This window comes from Molossus molossus, unplaced genomic scaffold, assembly GCF_014108415.1.
Source record: "Molossus molossus isolate mMolMol1 unplaced genomic scaffold, mMolMol1.p scaffold_m16_p_12, whole genome shotgun sequence".
Taxonomy (NCBI): Eukaryota; Metazoa; Chordata; class Mammalia; order Chiroptera; family Molossidae; genus Molossus; species Molossus molossus.
Genome location: NW_023425347.1, coordinates 39234409 through 39256114, shown reverse-complemented (window position 1 = coordinate 39256114; position 21706 = coordinate 39234409). Strand labels below are relative to the sequence as shown.

The following is a 21706-nucleotide window of genomic DNA, read 5'->3' as shown; positions in this document are numbered from 1 at the left end:
CGCTCAGTTCTCCTTTTGCTTTAGGCCATTTCTTGATTTACTGGAAATAGCTTTCAGGATAATAAAAGGAGGCAGAGCATTCATGAACTTTGCAATAATTAGCAACTGTGGAAAAAAATAAACTTTGGGGAGAAGTTTAAATAAACTTCACATTTCTAAGGATTTCCATGTCAGTGATAGTGTTTATATTTTATGGAAAACTAAAAGCTCACTCATTGTTTTGAAATTCTAAGCAAGAAACGGAAGTAAACTGCTATGAAACTTATGCATAATAACTTGGAACAAGAAGAAACTTCATACTTTATTTTGATTCTTAAAAATTCTTAAGGGTACATCATAATTAATAATATCCAGCAATCAGAATCTTCTATTTGCAATACTTTAGATTATTTTCTATGGTGCAGAGTGAAACTGTATTAGACTTTGCAATGTAATTTGGTCTCAACATCGAAAGACTTACAAAGTAAGTGTGACACATTGTCCTGTAAAACTGAAATGAGTTTGAAAGGTCAACTCTTCTACTGCTAAAGAACAGGGAAAAGTATATTTAACCATATATACCCATTGGAGATATACTTTCCAAATAAAAATGAGTGGTATAAGATACAAAAATCATATGAAAAGATTTGCTATTACCATCCTTTTCTGTTCCTTTATGTGACTCTACATGGAAAGCAAAAATAAAAACTAGTTTATGTTTTGTTTATTTTTAGCCCACTGGATTGTCTTCCATTTTAGGTCAGAATATGCTCTCACTAGATCCTTACGGAAAATTTACATTATCATAAGTAGCTAAATTTCCACATAAAGGAATATAAATATTGAAGAATCAGGTTGGGATTTTTATAGTATTTTACAGTGTGCTATAGTAATGATAAACCCGTTTTACACTTAATCCTATCATTAAAGTAACACCAGGCTTCTAGGTTTTTTTCATTTTATACGGCTACTATATACATAAAAGAATAAGGTATTATACTATTAATGCTTTTTCAAGTCAAAAGACGTGTTATCTAGAAAATAATTAAACACTTGTAATGGGATCTTCAAGATCAGTTGTTTCATATACTCTGCAGCAAAAATAACATTTCTAGTAGGAAGGTATTAATTATAATCCTAGCAAATTCTAGACATACACATATTTGTGTAAACAATATTAACATGGTTTATTACATTTCCAGAAAGGTTAAGTCTTATAACCAACTCTTCTGCTAATTCTTCTTTTATATATTATAATAAATATACATGTTATTTGAGTGCATGTGTGTATATATTTCACACATACATATGTCATATATACATAAAACAGCACTTAATGGTTGCTTTCTTTGCATGTTTAAATTAGGGAAAAATTAATTGCTATTATGCATAACCCATGGCGCTCTTCCCTTTTATTTCACAAATGGCCATATCGGGATGTAAACAAAACATTGGAGCGAGTCATTCCAGGTGAACTGTATTTCAAGTTGTAGGTGGGTGATCTCATGAAGAATTGTGTACTTCCCGGTAGTAAATGCCTAAAAATAATAGTTAAAAATTAGACTTTAAAAAGGAAATTAGTATTAACATCTCTCACTAAAGTGTCATGTGGCTAGTAATTTATATATCCTACATGAGAAATTATATTATAAAAACTACGCAATCCACATAAAAAGATTTTTTTTCTCCTAGATTGAAGAGGAGAAGTGGGGTGAGGGTTATAAAGCCTCACCCAAAAGACTGAATATAGAAGCAACATACGATCTTAGCATCCCAAGCCGTCCCGTAAAGAGCCATGGTACTCACATGCTAGGAAATCGTTTATGTGGGTCATGTTAATTTGGAATTCATCATTAATCTTTGTAAATAACATGTAGAGCCAGTCAAATATTTCTTAAAACATGTGATATGGGAATTTGGCTAGCCACTTTACCAATAATTATTTGTTTCAAGGATGTTGGAACCATTAATTATAATTTAATTATATTTCATTGATGTATTATGACTATTGATAATCTAAAAGAAAACGATTGACACTCATAACTAGATTATAAATCTTATATTCTTAACCACACAGTGCTTATGATTACATAATATCAAAAACAATCATGATCACAGGTCACATGCAACCTTTGCAGCCAAATGTATTTCAGAATACATGAATTTTCAGACAATCTGGTGTATATGCTATATACAGGGTGGGGAAAAAGTAGGTTTACAGTTGTTTGTATGGAAAATAATACATATTTAATAAATTATAATACAAGAATAAACTGTGTTTCACATGCTCACAACCATAGAGCTACATTGCCCTGCCCTGTGTACCGTCTCCCTCAGGGCTTTGGGGCAGCATCCTGGAAACAAGCCATCAGTATTTCTGTAGAGAAGTGTGTGAATATTCACAATAAATCAGATAAAGACTATAAACAATTTCATGTCAACTCAGGTCAGATTTGTTAATAAAAGGGTTACTTTTTTTTCAGTTTTCAGAGATTTGGGATTAGGAATTATAAGTAAGAGTGTGCACCGGTGTAATCTGTTTTCCTCTGGAGAAACTCAATTAGCATTAGGCCAGCCCAATCTATATGACTAGAGAGAAATGATCTAGGAAATCCGCATGAGCAAATACAAATAAACATCACTATTAAAAGTATAAATCCTGGTGATGATGATAAGGACATGTTATAAAGTCAGGGCAGAGACATCTATGAGGAATTTCTAAGAACAGAAGTAACAATAGAAAATTTGTAATTAGCAGTTGTCTTGAGAAAATAAACAATGGTAGAACATCAAATCATTTACTTTATTTTCTTCACTTGACATTAGAATCTTCCAGCAACAGTAAAATACTTTCATAGATATACAAAGAAATTGAGAGCTAAGGGTACTATTCTATATTAAATAATGTCGACAACTACTATACCTATATATCAATGGAAAATTACATTTATGGCCCTAGGCAGTTTTGCTCAGCGGAACAGAGAGTCCCGAGTTCGGTTCCTGCTAGGGGCATGTACCTTGGTTTCAGTTTGTCCTCGGTGTCTTTCTCACATCGATGTTTCTCTCTCTCTCTTCCCCCTCTCTCCCTCCCTCTCTATCTGAAGATAAATGTAAAAAATGTTCTTGGATGAGGATAAAAAAAGAAAATTACATTTATGGTTGTGTCATATGAATTCTGTAGAAGAATATAAACTCATTATGAACTGTATATAGCATTAGACGAAAATGGCAGAATTCTCCATAATATACACAAACATAATTTTATCATGAATTATCTAATAATATCCCTTAAATCTATTACCTAACATGACAAACTATAAATAATTGCTCAAATCATTAAGTTAATAGAGCAGTAAAATAATATACAACAAATTAAATCAAAATTGCACAATGGGTGATGAATAATGAAACAATTGATTTCTCACATCACAGATTATACAAATTATTTTCTTAATAGCACTTGGGTAATTTATATGGATTAATTATGATGTCAAGAGCTAGTGGAGGCACAATGATTAATCTGATATCTTCTGTCATGAAAAAGGTACCCTTTTTATCTAGGACAAAGGTGCAAAAAAAATGTTTGATCAAAATCTACTGTATCTGCTATATATATCAGTTAAAAGTTATTGTGTCTTCTATAGAAAATGATTCATTCTGATTACATTGACAGTTATCATAGTAAACAGCAACTTCTACCAACTTTCTTTTGAAGACTTTCCAAGTAATGATGACAACTGACTTTACAATAACATTCATACATCCTTTTGAGTTCAAGACCTCTCTATTTCATGGATGAAAAATAAAAACACAAAGTCAATGTTACAGCTAACTTACATGCTTTTATTTAACACCATTTAATTTTTAAATAGTGTTTTCTACGTGCCCAGTACTATTCTAATTGCTTTACAATATTAACCCCGTTCTCTTATAATTCTGTATGGTAGATATTATTATAGGCTCTATTTTATAAATAATACACTAAGACATGCAGGGGTCTGCTGACGGCCCACAGTCACAGAGTGAGTAAGCGGCGGAGCCAGGAGCAGAACCCATGTGGGCCAGTCCCAGAACCAGTGCTCCTAGCAAACACACTGCATAGTCATTTCTCTGTATAAATCCCAGTTTTAAAATGAATGTATACAATGATTATGCTCATTTTTCCAGAAATATGAAATATAACCTAAAAAATAGAAAAATATTATATATCCACAAACCTAAACTTTTTAATAGAAGTAAAAAAAAAAACTAAAATGAAATTTTTTGAGAACAAAGAGGTTCAGTATGAACTCAAAAAAGCATATGAAATCACATTGGAAGAAACTCTTTGCTTGCCTAAAGCAAATGCTGTGGGAAGTTTTAAAGCATTATAGGGAAACACAGTGGATCATTTGCCTTAATATCTCCACTAATATCCCTTGGGAGATCCCACACTAGCTGAACATCAAAGATTATTTTTGAAATGTTCTTTGCAATGAAATTAAATAATAAATTTGATTTTTAAACAGAAAGAATATCTTTAGGAAGTGGATTTATGAACTATATCTAAAGAGTCTGTGTTAAAGCAGCAAAAATGTGAAAAGTTTACAGCTTCATTTTTATTCTAACTTACTCCTGATGTACAAAAATAGCCAACTTTGTAGCTAATTCATACCACGGACAAATACGTCCAGCTACCTTATTTGCTTCACATATATACCCTAAACCATCTCTGAGGCTAAGTCTACACATCTTCACAAATCCAGCATATAGACATAAAATATGCATTTATCTATAATTGGTCAGTCTGTCATGTACCAACTTATTGCTGGCCATGGACAATCTCTAGAACCTTTCTTTTCTTTCTTTCTTTCTTTCTTTCTTTCTTTCTTTCTTTCTTTCTTTCTTTCTTTATTTATTTTAGAGAGAGAGAGGAGAGGAGAGAGAGAAAAACATCTATTTGTTGTTCCATCTATTCGTGCATGCACTGGTTGCTTCTTGTATGTGCCCTGACCGAAGATCAAACCCACCACCTTGGCATAAGGGGATGATGCTCTAAACAGCTGAGCCACCTGGCCAGGTCAAGAACATAAAACATGTCAAGACTGGTAGGGAAGCAGCCTTGAAAACTTAAGCTAAACTACCTTCTGGGATTTTCCTGGTGTAAGACCAGGATCCACAATACCCCCCGAATAAACTCGACTTCCTGGTTTGGGGAACACCAGGTAATAAAGCTCATATTTGTCCTGTGTTTTTGCTTTAAATTTTTATGGTGGTGAAATATATATAACATGAAACTTACTATTTTTACTATCTAAGTATACAATTCAGTGCATTAAGTGCATTCACAATGGTTGTGTAACCATCACTGTATAGATCCAGAACTTTGTCATCATCCTGAACAGAAATTGTACCCATTAAACACTAGATCTCCATTTCCTCCTCCTTCCAGGTTCTGGTAAGCTCTACTCTAGTTTCTTTCTCTATGAATTATCTGTACTACATATCTCATATAGGTAGAATCATACTATATTGGTCCTTTATGGCTTATTTCACTCAGCATGCTTTCAAGGTTCATCCACGTTGAACATGTATCAGAATTCCATTCCTTTTTTATAGGCTAAATAGTATTCCGTTGTATGTATCTCCTACATGTTACTTATCCATTCATCTGTTGATGGATACCTGGCTTGTTTTACCTTTTGGCTATTGTGAATAATGTTGATATAAACATCTGTTTAAGTCCTTGTTTTCAATTATTTGGAGTATATCCCTAGGAGTGGAATTGTGGGGTCATATAGTAGTTTTATATTTAACTTTTTGAGGAACTGCCTAATTATTTTTCATAGCAGCCACACCATTCTGAACCAGCAATGCATGAGGGTTCTAACTTCTCTTAACTCGATTTTTAAAACTTTTTCATTGTAAAATAAAGCACATGTTCAAAAAGTGCATAAAACTTAAATGTCCAGTTTAATGAATATTATGAAGTGATTACTTGTGTAACTGCTACCCAGGTTAAATAATTGAACATTCCTAGCTCCCCAGAGCCCTGTATTACAGCACCCTCCCTCCCCATAAAGTCACCCACTATCCAGGCTTTTATGGTAATTACTTCCTTTTTCACCCGAGTACATTCCAGAAACACCATAATGCAGTTGTCCCTGGTTTTTTTATTTTAAATAAAAATAAAAGTATGTATTCCTTTGGGTCTGGCTTCTTTTGTTCAACTTAATGTTTGAGACTCATCCATATTACTACATGTAAGTACCGTTTGTTCATTTTCAACGTGTATTACATTCCGTTGTGTGAATATCACAAAAATGTGTCCATTCTTCTGTGAATAAATATTTGAGTTGTTTCAAAATTTTAGCTAATATAAGCAAATGTTACTATGATTATTCTAATAATGGTCTTAGTGCACATATTCAGACATCCCTGCTCAGAATTACTTGTAATAGAATAGCTATGAAGAGGGTAGATTTTATTCTGTAATGCCAAATTGTTATTAAAAGGTACCAATTTCCACTATCACCAGCAGTATAAGAGAGTTCTCATTGCTCTACATTCTCATCAACTGTGGCTATGCAGTGTTTTTGTGGTTTTGCATTTCCCTAATTATTAACTTAAACACTTTCAAATGTTTATTGGTCCTTTTTTTTTTACTCTTTTGTGAACACCCTCTTCAAGTATCTTCCCCGTTTTTCCATGAAGTGTTTTGGGTTCTTTCTCTTAGAAATCTGTAGGAGTTCTTATGCAGTCTTTAATAGATTATATGAGTTGCAAATACCATCTTGCATTCTGTGGCTTGCTTTTTCACTCTCTTCATAGGAACTTCTGATAAGCGTATGGTCTTAATTTTGTGTATTAAGATTCATCTGTTGCCCTGGCCGGTTTGGCTCAGTGGTTAGAGCGTCGGCCTGCGGTCCGGAGAGACCCGGGTTCGGTTCCCACTAAGGACACATACTTCGATTGCAGTTTGTCCCCGGCCCTGGTTGGTCGTGCGGGTGGCAGCCACTCGATGTGTCCCTTCACGTCGAAGTTTCTCTCTCTCTCTCTCCCTTCCTCTCTCCCTCCCTCTCTCTATGTACAAAAAATGGAAAAATATCCTCGGGTGAGGATAAAAAAAAAAAAAAAAAGATTCATCTGTTCATTTATGATCTGCACTTTTGGTTCTACTTTTTATAATATTTGCATACCACAAAGTGATGAAAATATTCCCCTATATTTTCTCCTGAAATCTTTAGTTTTGCCTTTCACATTTGTATACTCAATTCACTGGAAATGATATTTGTACATGGTGTAAGTAAAATAAACTTTCTTTTTTAGTATTATTTAGAAACCCAATTGTCCCAGAACCATTTGTTTAAACAAACTTTCTTTTCCCTTCTGTCATAAATCAAGTCTCTATATATGCCTGAGTCTATTTATGGCCTTTCTGAATGGTCTTATTGGTCTATTTGTCTATCCTTCAGGCAATATTATGTGTCTTAAATTACTTTAGCCTTATTATAAGTCTTAATACACAGTAGTTAATAAATCTTACCATTTTATTGTTCTGTTTCAAAAGTGTCTTATCTATTCTTGCCCCTTTGCTTTTTTGTGTAAACATTAGAACAAGTTTTGGTCAAATACTGTTCCCCCACCAAAAAAATGTATAGGCATTTATATTAGGATTACATTGAATTTATAGGTGTACAGAACTATTTGAGATGAAATGACATATTGATCCCAATGATGAATAAGGTATATATTTCCATTTATTACATTTTCCTGCATACATATTTTTGTTACATTTATTCCTGTTAGCTATTTTTTGATGCTATTGAAAAATGATACCATAGCTAAGATTTCATATTCTTGCTGTTTGATGTTGATATAGAAAAAATATAATTGATTTTACTTGACTTTGATTTTATCAAAATTGTTAAATTTATCTATAGAATTTATTTAGGTTTCTATGAACCCAGTTGTATACACTGGTAATAAGTTTTAGTTCTTTCTCTCAAACCTAATGCCTTTTATTTCTTTCGCTTGCTTCACTGAATCATCTAGGACCTCCAGTACAATGCTAAATAGAAGAGATAATCTTGTCTTGTTTCTCATCTCAAATAAAAAGCCTTCAACATTTCACCATTAGGTATGCTTGTTGTATTTTGTAGTTATCCTTCATTAGATTAAGAAATTTACCTTTTGTTTCTAGCTAGATATGCATTTTTAAAAAGCATAAATGTATATGAAATTTTATCAAGCAACTTATCTATATCTTTTGAAATTATCTTCTATTAAAATTACATTGATCACTTTTTAATGTTACTGTACCTTTATCCTCAGCAGAGGACATTTTTCCTTATTTTGTTCAGATAGAGTGGGAGGAGGAGAGAGAGAGAGAAACATCGACGTGAAAGGGACACATTGAGTGGGTGCTGCCCGCACGACCCAACCAGGGCCAGGGACAAACTGCAACCGAGGTACGTGCCCTTCGCGGCAACCAAAGGGTAGCAACTCGGGTCTCTCTGGACCGCAGGCCGACATTCTAACCGCTGAGCCAAACCAGCCAGGGCTGTTCCTGTACCTTTAAATTGATGCAATAAACAGAAGTTGGTCATGATATCCTATTTAAAGTTTCTAGGTTCATTTTGCTAATATTTTATTTAAGATTTTTGCATCTACATTCATGAGTAAGATTGACCTGTCATTACACTTTGTCATAATGTCCTACTCAGGTTTTCATATCAAAGGTAGCCTCATAAAACAAACTGGAGAAAGTTCCCTCCTTTTCTGTTCTCTGGGTGGGTGTAATTGAATTGGATTGTGAAGACTTGTGAATCTGGACTTATCTTTATGAAAGGGCTTTTACTTATTGATTCAATTTCTTCAATAGACTATTTAGGATTTTCTGTATCTTCTGATAATATGTGTTTTTCCAGGAATTTGTTAACTTAATCTAAATGGCCAAATGTATCAGCATAAATTTGTTCTATTTTCTTTATAACATGTTTAATGATTGTAGGATCTGCAGTAATGTCCCTATTTTTGTTCTTGATGTTAACTATTTCTGTCTTTTATATTCTTGACCAGTTTCACCAGTTGTTTATCAATTTTATTAATCTTCTCAAAAATAATGCACTTTTGGTCATGTTGATCTTTTCGTTCTGTTTGTTTAATTATACAGATGGTACCTGACTTATGATGGTTCAACTTAGTTTTTCAACTTATGATGATGCGAAAGTGATACGCATTCAGTAGAAACCAGACTTCAAATTCTGAATTGTGATCTTTTCCCAGGCTAGAGATATTCCGTACGATACTCTCTTGTGATTCTGGACGAGAGCACTGAGCCCCGGCTCCCGGTCAGCCATGTGATCACAAAGATAAACAACATATACTCTACACTGGACTGTGTTGCTAGTGTTTGTTTTTGGATTTTGTGTTTTCACATCCTATCACATCTACAAAATGACCATCTGTGTCTCCTGTTTCTGGTAAGAAGATGGAAAAGGCAATTACTCTTGAGATGAAACTCAAGATAATTGCCCAATTGTAGGTTAATATAAGTGCTCTGAGTATGTTTAAGGTAGGTTAGGTTATGCTACGATGGTCAGTAGGTTAGGTGTATTAAATGTATTTTTGACTTATAATATTTTCAACTCCAGGTTTTATTGGAACATAACCCACCATAATCAAGGAGCATCTGTATTATTAATTTCTGCTCTCAGTTTATTTCCTTTTTCTGTATTCTTTGGGTTTGTTTTAATGTCACTTTTCAAGATAGTTGTTTAGATCATTTAAATTTTCCCTTTCCTCTTTCCCAATATGTTCATTTAAGTCTATATATATCCCTATAATAATGATTTGGTTACATATTGCAAATTTTTATTTATAATATTTTTACAATCATCGGTTCAAAATATTTTCTTATGCCCATTATGATTTCTTTGATTCATGGGTTATTTAAAAATGTATTTTTTCTCTTTCCAAAGTATAAATTTTTTTATTATATTTTATTATTATCTTCTAGCTTAATGGCATGTGGTCAGAAAAACTACTCTGTATAATTTCAATTTTCTCAAATTTGTTGAAAAATGTTTTATTATTCCACTATATAGTTTTTGTAAAAGTTCCTGGTGTGCTTGGTGTATTGTATTCTGAGGTTACTGGATTTACTTTTACATATGACAGTCAAAAATTTTAATCAGATTATTAACATATTTATGCATTTTTGAGGAAAAAGATTTATTGCATTAAAATCGCCCTCTGTGGTTATATATTTGTCTATTTTCCCCTATAATTCTGTCAACTTTTGTTTTGCCGAACATCTGAAACACTGTTACTCCTAGGAATCTAAGGCATTTACAAAGGCCCCATCTTTGCAGATCCTGAACTCCTACATTTTTCCTTAGGCCCAAGAGTCTGTCAAAAGCATTACTTAGTACTACCAACTGATAAAAGTACATGGTAAATATTCTCTAACGTCTTCAAGCAGATGTTTTGGATTTTTTTTTTTTTTCAGCTTTTCTGATTGTCATCAGAAGGAGAATTTATCCAAATACTTAAGGCCCTATTACCAAAGGAAGTAATTCTAATTCATTGGTTTTTAAACATGTTTTTAGCTATGGAACCTCCATTGAAATATGAACTTATATGGATGTTCATTCAGTAAACAAGAGAGAGAAACACAGAGATGCTGAGGTTGGAAGGTGGTTGAAAATCCCAAAGTTTCCCAAGTAAGTCTAGTTACAGTGAAATATTGAGCTGGTCTCAAGAATTCTAGTATCCTGGAGATGTGTGTGTGTGTGTGTGTGTGTGTGTGTTTGTGTGTGTGTGTGTGTGTATATATATATATATATATATTTGGCCATCTGGGTCTGTTTGCTTAGTTATGAGTCCAACACTGAGAAATGGCTTTTCACTCAGTGTGTCTATTCAATTATTGTTTTCCTGAGACTTCAAGGTTGAAGGTCACTCTCTTCCATGTAATAGGTGCCATATACTCTTTAAAGATTCTTAAGAAATATCCTGTAGATCTGTGGTCAAGACAAACATGGCCATAAACCAGTCTGATGTTAGCTCTATTTTCTTCTTTTAATTTTACAGATAAATTAGGCAAATGTATATTCCTTCTCATAAAGTATTTAGCTATAGCTCATAAATTATTTATATTAGGCATATTTATATTTCTTTATATATTTATAATTTATATTTTATTAGGTATACTTCATAAATGAAATGTATTAATATATTAATAAATGTCAAATTAAGTGACTTCTACATATAAAGTAAAATGTTATAGGTTCCTAATCTTTAAGGGAAAGAAAAAAATGGCCACTTTTTCCACTTTTTAAAAATTAATGTGACACTGACTCGGGTTTTAATGACTAGATATTAGGAGGATATGTTTATTTCTCTCTCTTCCTGTGTTTCTACGTAGAAGAACTTCCACCAGTGTGAACTTTCTGGCCAGACGTAAGCTATCTGATTTGCAGGTTTAAAAGAAAGAATCCAGCATGCTTGGCTCGGCCCGCTTCTCTCTCTGGATCAGCCTGTTGACAGAAAGGATGCATTCTTCCTTGCTCCGCTGCCAACACAATGGAACTAGACTTTATGAGGCAGTGCTAGTGGAAGGTGTGGGTTGATCCAGTCCTGCCTCTGACTGGATGGGTACACTGAATTCTTAAATTCAATATTAGAAATCTCACTTGCTTACATCCATGTCCCCCAATGTAGCTTTGAAGCTACCCTTTGATGATCATCTGTCTGGCTCCTACATTCTCTCTCAAATGGTTCTCTACTTGGGCAGGAATGAAGGGTGTATAACCAACAACCACCACCCCTTCCCAAAATGCTTAAAATCACTGTACTGGGGTTATACGGGCATTTATCAGAAGTCCAGAATTCAAAATTTCAGACTTCAGGGTCAGGAATATCTCTTCTGAGAAGGAGGAGAATAAAATAAAAAGACCTGAAGTAACTATAGTGGTACAACTTCTTTCTCCACAGTAACTTCCTATTCTGCCTACTCACCAAAGTTACAAGAGTCCTCAAAGGAAACTGGATTGTGAAATATGGAATTGCGAGAATGGCCCTAAAGAGTTTGAAACCATCCTTCCTAGATTGGCATTTAAGGTTTTCCTGGTGAAAAACATTCCAAACCAATGCAGGGCAGTTTTGTAGAAAGTTAGTTTTAAACTCCCTGTGATCTTTTTAATAAGTGGAGCCATTTCTATGTTGTTTCAAAAAGAAAATTCAAGCTACAGTGGTTTCATTTTCCTCGCTGTCTATTCCACTGTTAGTTGAATCCTAGCATCCTTTCAAGATCACTTAGCTTTTCAAAGCTGTGGTTTACTCTCTTCTATCCTGAGTAGTGCTCCAACTTACATACACTAAAAGTAAAATCACATACTCATCTTTCATTCTAATGGAAACTATGTGTGTCTTGAGGTGCTAAAATCTACTTCTTGTTTACTCTGTATATTTTTGACACTTAATAACAATATTACTTTTATGCTTTTGGAAACTACCTATTTTAACTGGATAACATTTATAAAAATCCAAGTTTTAAATAGAACTTAACAATTCATCTCGCACTGGTTGATTTGGTGATGAAGGGAGTAGCAGAGGCATGCTGAACAATAAAAATTAGACTAACAGCATCTTCTCAGCTGTTAGGCTTAAGGATAAATGTTGAAATATCCCTGGAGGAGGGGATTTAAATTTATTAGCATTTTTAATTGTTCTTACTTGGCTTTTGAAAGCAGAAGTATGTAAACCAAATAATCTCATTTCCATGTAGTTTATTTTTATCCCCTTCAGGGTTATTTTGGTCCTTTAAAGGTAAAGATTGTGCAAATTAAAAGTATTGTGCAGACAAGGGGATGTATGAATTTTCAGTCTTTAGCTTGTTCACTAGCCATATACACAAAAAAGACTTTCCATTTCAAACTGCATTATGGCATCACTTTGTATAAAACTCACAGTCTAGGGAACATAAACAAGTACCTGGAATTACCCCAATCGGTACCAATGCCTGAGAGTGATCCTCTTGTGTCGGTTGCATATTTGTAAACCACTAGCAGGCACTGTTTGCACAGTTCAACCAGGCGCTGGCAACACTGGAGCTGCAAAGGAGTCACCACCTCCGGGCTTTTACTGAAAATACTCTCCCAAGAGGATCTGTAGGCATGGAAACAGACATGACCTCATAACGCTGTTAAAAATGGCAACCACTTATATCACTCTTACCCAGCAACAAAGCAAGAAGGAAAAATAGAAACTCACATGTTTGAAGTACTACAGACAGTTGAAAGTTATAAAATAAATATATATTTGGAAGTTAATCTTGCTATTAAAAAAACAACATAAAATTCATAGACTATTTGTCTTTAAAGACTTTATTGTGGCCAACTGTGGGTAAGTAAAAGGATGATTTTTCCAGCACCACCAAAAAAACTGAGTTACTCTACATTAAAGTGTAAAATACTGAGCTAATTTATCAAAAGTTAGGTATTTTAGGAATTCAGGTGTTCTAGGAAGCTGTATTTACCTTTACATTAATAATAATCCCACATACATGCACACACACACAAAAAAACCATTTAAAGGATATTTGTGGCTTCTCTGCACTAGGGGAATTTAGGTTAACCCCTTAATTATGACCACAACTTTCAAAATACTTTCAGATTAATTATGTCCATGAGTGCATCAATTCCTAGAGCACAGGTTCTGATATTATCCCAACAAGTACTGCCTTACTGCAATCCCAAAGGTAGGGTCCTCCCCTGTTTAGCTCACTGGGCTTATACCAAGGCAGCCAGTAGTGAGTGCTCAAGTTCTTAGTAAACTTCAATTGTGTGTGTGTGTGTGTGTGTGTGTGTGTGTGTGTGTACTTATAATTCCTAAGTTTACTGTTATGGCCCAAATCAGGATATACCTCATCACTCAACACTCCACTACCACCAGAAAGAGAGAGAGAGAGAGAGAGAGAGAGAGAGAGAGAGAGAGAGAGAGAGACTTAAAAACCGTAATTCTTTAGTGTAAATGAAACTGTTTTCAAGGGCAAAGTTTGATTTGAGCCTGGGTAATGGTTCAAGTCTCATTTTACATAAACCAATTCACTTAACCCTCAGAGAGAGAAAACAGCAGATTTTCAAAAGGAAAAAAATATTGAAGAAAATATTTTTCTGAAGAAATATACTTCCCAAAGGGAACTTCAAAGACTCCTGTGGATATATGATATCTCTGAAATTCTTAAAAATGCTTTAGAAACTCAGAAAAGTATTTTTTACTAGAAAGGCTGGGGTTTTTTGTTTGTTTGTTTTTTAATTTTCAGGAGAAAGGTGGTCTCGAAAAGACAGCATGTCATTGGTGAATGACATGTTTTCTTAAAAGTAATAAGATTCAAATGAGTAGATTTAAAAAATTACATTTTCTTCATGTTCTGAGATGTTCAAGATTCAACAATACTTTGCTAATAATATACTAGTTTAATTAACTCTAAAAATAAAATTTAATTTATTACTAAATATAAAAAAACTAGATATGATATGTTTATATATTTATATAAGTGTGTATATATATCCAATTTACCTAATTTGATAAAGAAAAATATTGGAGAACAATTAATTAGGGAATATGTTTATAATCAATAAGTCAATCTAACAGGTCCTACATGTCCGAGCCCAAAGAAGTAAAAATTTCATAAAAATATAAATACACACAGACAGTGTCCTGTGTTCTGACAGTCTGCCTAGCACGTTTCTCTTTATTGGGATTCTGGGCATTTCTACAAGAGTCTAACTTCCCCGCCAACCTCCCCTCTCCATGGGACAGACTTATATTTTGATCTTTTGGAGCCATTTGATTAGATCCACTATCAGGTCATGAGCATCATGGTAATTTTTCTTTCCCTGACTTGGAGTATGCAGGTAAGATAAGGACAAATAAAATGGAAGAAATATAAAAGAGCTTCTTCTCATAACGCTCTAATCTGATGCGACATTCTGAATAATACGTGAGTTATAATAGGAGCAGCTTTGGTTTCTCGTTCTCTCAATTTTCCTTAAATATTTAAAACAAACATACCAATCAATGTCCTTTACCTATTTTTGGTGTGTAAGTTCACCACCAATGGCCAAAGACCACAATCTACTCTATTATCTATATTAATTGTCAGCACCCGGGACCCCTCAGAAGGAAAAAAGAAAATGAACTGGACTTGCTCCACTTGGTACTAGGCTAATGGCACCCCGTCTGCACAAGAGAAACCTGTCCTTCAAACTGAGACCCGCCTCCTACCCACCACCTGGCATCGCTGAGGAAATGCAAAATGCTCCTGTAACACTAAGCACCTCAACTTTTAATGCTAACACACAATTTTTAATAAGCTGAAGAACAGAGAAATAATTAAAAATACCAGTGCCTTTATCAACCCCGGGTTTCATCTGCCTGCTTTCTGAATCTAAATTCCAAGGAAATGGGAGAAACAAAATCCATGGGTTCAAAGAGAAAAATTAAGTGGTTAAAACATTCATTCTGGCACACCCTAATCCTCAGAGAAATATGAAATAAAATGACTTTAAATGACTTGTGTTAGTAATATATCAATAAGATACAGAATACTGAATACCTTACCCACAAAGGGGAGTTATTAATGAGATTCAGAGACTTGAAAAGCTTTATATAATCCATTAATGCAGTAATTGTTGTGTCCTTTCTCATCAAAATATTTAATAAAGCAGTTATCTAAAAAGTGAAACTGACTCATTTCTTTCTCTTTCTGTGGTAGACATCCTAATGGATGACCCCAAGTTAAGTACAAGAAGGGAAAATGGAAGGTTAAAAAAATCTGGACTATACCAATTGGATAATCAGCAACAGAAAGAGTAATGACTTGAAAAGTACTAACAACAACACATGGAAATGAAAGTGATACGAGACCAGTAAGATCCACATTTAAGTAGTCTCGGGTTATAGGTACATTTTCAAATAGGCATATGATGCAGCCTAGAGGAAGACTACCATAGAACATTCCTTACAATTCCCTCTTGCCTTAAGACTCTAAAGGAAAGCTTTTCCACTGGAAACTTCCACAGGAACATGCTTTTGGCTAAAGGATCCAAACAAGATTGTCTTCTTTGGGGTTTACATGTCAGGGTTTTGAGAGGTGAGAGGGCTTTTCCAAACAAAACATTCCTTCTCCCATATTAGCCCCTGCATCCTCCTCTTTGCTTTACCTGGAAAACTCCTATTCTTCCTCTTTCTGCAAATCTCAGCTGAAATGTTACTCCCCTTGCCCACCCTTCCTAAGCACTCAGGCCTTGTTTGAGTCCCAACAAAACCTAGACTTCCTCTATCCCAGCAAAACATGGTGGACAATTCCAAGAGCTATTCTCTTGGAGAGAACACTGAGAATGTGGGGCAATATAACACTCCCAGGAGGCTGGGATGATAAAAATAAATAAATAAATCACTAAGCATGAACTTCAGCCACCTGGAAGAGCAAGAGAGAAGGATGAATATGTTTTCTATTTGATGCATCAGTAAAATCTCTAAGCCAATTCTAGAGAAACCTACCACAAAGATCTACCATATTTTTTTATGTTTCTGGATGTGGATAGAGAATAGTTTATTTATAGTTTTATTATTGGGGTATTAACAGGTAGAGGCAGTAATCAAGTTGGCCCAGAGTTATTTGGATTATATTTTTCCAAGATTTTATACCTAACCATGAAAGACAGCTGCACTTTTTATTTAAATATTTCCTTCAGAACTGAACTAAGAGCTCAGTTTTACCCTGACTACGAAGCTATTAGGACTAGATATGCTCTAAAGATAAGAAATATTCTGGGTTCAAACTGAGAACCAAACACACGCAATACCACGTGGCTTCATGAAATTGAGGAAGCCTAAGAAACTCATTTGTAAAGCTGCAAAATAAAATCTGGTATTAAACTCACCTGTACAAACCATCAAGTTTTTAAACAATGGATTCAAAGCTACTCCCACTTCACCTGCCCAAGTGCAGTGGGCTGGGGATTTGGCTAACACTATGGGCTTTCAGTAAAACAAGCTTAGCACCCATTGGCACTGTTACTTTGAGAGACCTTAATGAAGCACAGAGTTAAGAGCTTGAACTCCCGACTCAGACAACTGGGATTTAAACCCAGGCTCACCTAACTACTGTGAGAACTTGGGCAAGTTACATACTTCATGCTTCAGTTTCCTTATTTGTACAATGAGAATAATAATAATAACAGATTACTCAAAATATTGTTGTGGTGATTATAAGGATATGTACTATGTGAAACGGTGTCAGATGTTTAGGAAAGCTTCAGTAAACGTCTGTCTCATTATCATTACTAGTAGTAAGATTTACTACTGGAGAAAACTGGGAGGAATATGAACGAGAGAGGAATTCTGAGTTAAGTTAGCGCATGAACAGACAGCTCAGAAAAAAGAAGCTCTAGCAGCAAAGAACTGCCACTTTTTGAGGCTTGTTAGGGTCTGGCATTGGAGATTATGGCGTGGACTCAAAGCCATCAGCTTCAGTATCAGTAGTAGCTGTCTCACTGCCTTCCTTGCTGGGAAGTGGCTGGGATTCACATGTGGCATTCCAAACAATGGATCAATAAACAAACAAAAATTCCAATTATGAATTCACATTAAGAGAACTTCTACATTAACTTAAGGGCCCTGGAATACAGTTCAAATGTTTCACTTAAATCTCTGTAGAAACAAGTTATAGCTATGATTATTCTCAGATTTCATTACAACCCAGAGCACTTTATGAAGTCTCCATCTTGGTGAATGGCAGCAGAGGATAATTATGGTGGTGAGAATAAGTCTGCGAATGCTGTCGAATTGAGTGCTAGATGACTAGAATATTTAAATGGAGGGCATTCAGAGATCATTTCATACAATAGTTAGTCGAGGTTTTACAAAAGAAATATATAGTCTGAGTCTTTACATATGGCTTAAATAATATGAGGATTGGAGAAAGAGAGTTGTAGAACGCAGCCCAATCAGATACTCACTGACATCAACCAGCTCAAAGGAAGAAAAAAACCATATTTTTAAGATATGTGAAAAATAATGAGTTTGTTTTTCTGGAACAGAGTTCTAGTAAGAGAGTAGTGAAAGAGAAAACTGGCGAAATAAAAAAGAACCAGCATATTAGAGAGTCTTGTACCTCTAGAGAAGAAGTCCAGACTTTAATGATAAATGAGAGAACTCACTACAGATTTTAGGAAATGACCCTCAGAGCAAGATGGATAAGGAAACAAAAAATTAGAGGCAAAAATGCCTAGAAATCTATTAATCCTACCTTCTATCAAAAAGGCTCCTCTTCTTTGAAATCTTATACTATTTTATCTGTCTCTTTAATCATCATTACTTTTGTATACATCTTATGCTGTCTATTAGATACCGTGGAGATTATTGGTTAAAGGAATGAACTCTGGGACCAGGCTCCCTGAGTTCAAATCCCAGTGTACTAGGGCCTTAGCACCTAACTGTGTCTTAGTTTCTTTGTCTATAAATTAGAGATAATCAGTGAACCTGCTTCAAAGTCATGTTATGAGGATTTTAGTCACTTATCCATGAAAAGTGTTTAGAATAATGCCTGGTACATAGTAAGTACTGTAGTGTTGGCTATTAGCATTTTTTCACAGTTTCTTGAAGACAGGATATATGTTAGATTCAACTTTGTATCTCTCAAGGTATTTAACATAGTAGTAAGTACTTGATACTTGTTAATAACAATGAAAAACAATCTAGAGTAGCTAAAGTGGGATGTGACAGAAAAACTAACAGGATTTAGCAGATGACTGAACAAAGATAGTGAAGGGGGGGAAAAAGATGTAGATGTGCCTGAGATATCAAACCTGTATAATTGGGAGAATATCATTGGATTAAGAAAAGTCCAAGAGGGAAGGCTAAAATGATCATGAACGAGTCACAGCTCTGGCAGGACTGAAACTCTGGAGAGAAGCAAGAGGAGAGCCATCACTGTGGAATTCTGCCACATGAGGCAACAGCAGAAGAACTTTACAGATGCAGAGATTGTTCGCTAATTAAGACTACCTCTCTTCCCTGAATTCACTTTAGTTATGTGGTGGTGTGTTCATATTCATCATCTCATCTAAGTCAATTTAATTTCCATAAAGTATACCTGAGTACTAGAGGTTACATGTAGTAAAAATTCATATTTTAACAGATTACTGAAGAAATTTGATCATTTTATTGAGCTATCTCTATGACTAACAGTAAAATATTTTAAATGACAATAATAAAAAATAACTTAGAACTTACCCCGAATCACAGAAACAGTTCCAGAGTCCTTGGCCATGACTCCAGAGTAAGCGATTAAAAACCCGGTTAAAAATCCGATATAAATGTAGTTCATCAACATAATTTACCTTCCAGATGCGTGGAAGAATAGTGCGAATACTTGTTTTTACTATGTCCAAAACCTAGTGGGAAAAGAAAACAAAGTATTTCAAAATCTGGGTGTATATGCATGTGTGTCTAAAATTCAAAGATAAAAATATTTAATTTAAAGATGAACACAGCCCTGGCCAGTTTGGCTCAATGGTTAGATCATTGGCCTGTTGTCCAGAGAGACCTGGGTTCAGTTCCTACTAGGAGCACATGACTCAGTTGCATTTTCTCCGGCCCTGGTTGGGTTGTGTGGGTGGCAACCACTCTATGTGTCCCTTTCACATCGATGTTTCTCTCTCTCTCTCTCTCCCACTCTACCTGAACAAAAAAATGGAAAAATGTCCTCAGGTGAGGACTAAAAAAAAAAAAGATGAACACACACACACACACACACAACTGAACAAAAGCACAGAATAAAAAGTCCAGAAATAGATCCATGCATTCATGAAATTTTGGTATATGACACACAGGTGACAAGCCAGACCATTATAATTAAGATTAAATTTAACCCAATAAGAGGATATAACCCTTGTAAACATTTATGTACCCAACATAGAAATACCTAAATATGTAAAGATAATTTTCGTGGACATAAAGGGAGAGACTGATAGTAATACTGTTATAATAGTCTAATAAACAATAAAAAAGATAAGTAAAACCAAGAGTTGGTTCTTTGAAAAGATAAACAAGATTGACAAATCTTTAATCAGACTCATTAAGAAAAAAAGAGAGAGTACCCAAATAAATAAAATCTGAAACGAAAGAGAAGTAACAACTGACACCAAAGAAATACAAAGCACTGTAAGAAAATATTACAAACAACTATATGCCAACAAATTGGATAATCTGGACAAAAATTCCAAGAAAAACCTACAATCTTCCCAAACTGAATCAGGAAGAATCAGAAAATCTGAACAGACAGATTACAACAGGTGATATTAAAGCAGTAATAAAATAAAATAAAAAACTCCCAGCAAACAAAAGACCTTTACCTGATAGTTTCACAGGTCAATTTTACCAGACATTCCAAGAAGAACTAACACCTATCCTTCTCAAACTATTCAAAAAAATTCAAGAGGAAAGACTCCCAAGCTCATTTCATGAGACCAGCGTTATCTTAATTCTAAAACCAAATAAAGACACTACTACAAAACAAGAAAATTATAGGCCAATATGCCTGATAAACAGAGATGCTAAAATCTTCAACATAATATTAGCAAACTGGATCCAGCAATACATTTTTTAAAGTACACCATGATAAAGTGGAATTTATTCCAGGAATGCAAGGTTGGTACAGTAGTCACAAATCAATAAATGTGATATACCACATAAACAAAATGAAGGATAAAAATCACATGATCATATCAATAGGTGAAGAAAAGGCATTTGATGAAATCCAGCACCCATTTATGATATAAACTCTCAGCAAAGTGGGAACAGGGATAATGTATCTCAATATAATAAAGGCCATATGTGACAAACCCATAGCAAACATCATACTCAATGGGCAAAAACTACAAGTGTTTCCTTTAAGATGGGAAAAAAGACAGATATGTCTGCTTTCATCTCTCTTATTCAGCACAGTATTGGAAGTCCTAGCCATAGCAATCAGACAAGAAGAAGAAATAAAAGCATCCATGTTGGAAAGGCAGAATTAAAACTGTCATTATTTGCAGATGACATAATGCTATATATAGAGAATCCTAAATATTCCATCAAAAAACTACTAGAACTGATAAATGAACACAATAAAGTAGCAGGATACAAAATAAATATCCAGAAATCAGTTGCATTTTTATACACCAATAATTAACTAATGGAAAACAATCTAATTCACAATCGCTTCAAAAATATACTAAAATAAATTTAACCAAAGATATAAAAGACCTGTACTTAGAAAATTACAAGACACTAAAGAAAAAAATTGAAGAAGATACAAGTGGAAGCATATACCAAGTTCATGGATAGAAAGAACTAACACAATTAAAATGTCCATAGTATCCAAAGTAATCTATAGATTCAACACAATTATTATCAAGATACCAATGGCATATTTCACAGAACTATAACAAATATTCCAAAAACTTAAATGATACCACAAAACTCTCCAAATAGCCACAGCAATCTTGAGAAAAAAGAACAAAGTTGCATGAATCATGCTACCTGGTATCAGAGTACACAACAAGGTCAAAGTAATCAAAACAGCCTGGTACTGGTATAAAAACAGATATATAGATTAATGGAACAGAACAGAGAGTCCAAAAATAAGCTCATGCCTTTATGGTCAATTAATATTTGACAAAGGAGGCAA

The 21706-nt window shown here is 34.3% G+C and overlaps 1 protein-coding gene across 2 annotated transcripts in view; it reads right to left on the bottom strand.

Moving 5' to 3' along the window:
- Positions 1-1141: 1141 nt before the first annotated feature.
- The window catches only part of TTLL7 (tubulin tyrosine ligase like 7), a 136010-nt gene continuing 115445 nt past the window's right edge, over positions 1142-21706 (bottom strand). For both annotated transcript variants that reach the window (XM_036256038.1, XM_036256037.1), the window contains exons 19-21: positions 19267-19427; positions 12958-13131; positions 1142-1517 (exon numbers count right to left, since the gene is read on the bottom strand). In XM_036256038.1, the coding sequence (XP_036111931.1) occupies positions 1397-1517; positions 12958-13131; positions 19267-19427 (456 nt within the window). In that variant the 3' untranslated portion in view covers positions 1142-1396. The remainder of the gene's footprint in view (positions 1518-12957; positions 13132-19266; positions 19428-21706) is intronic.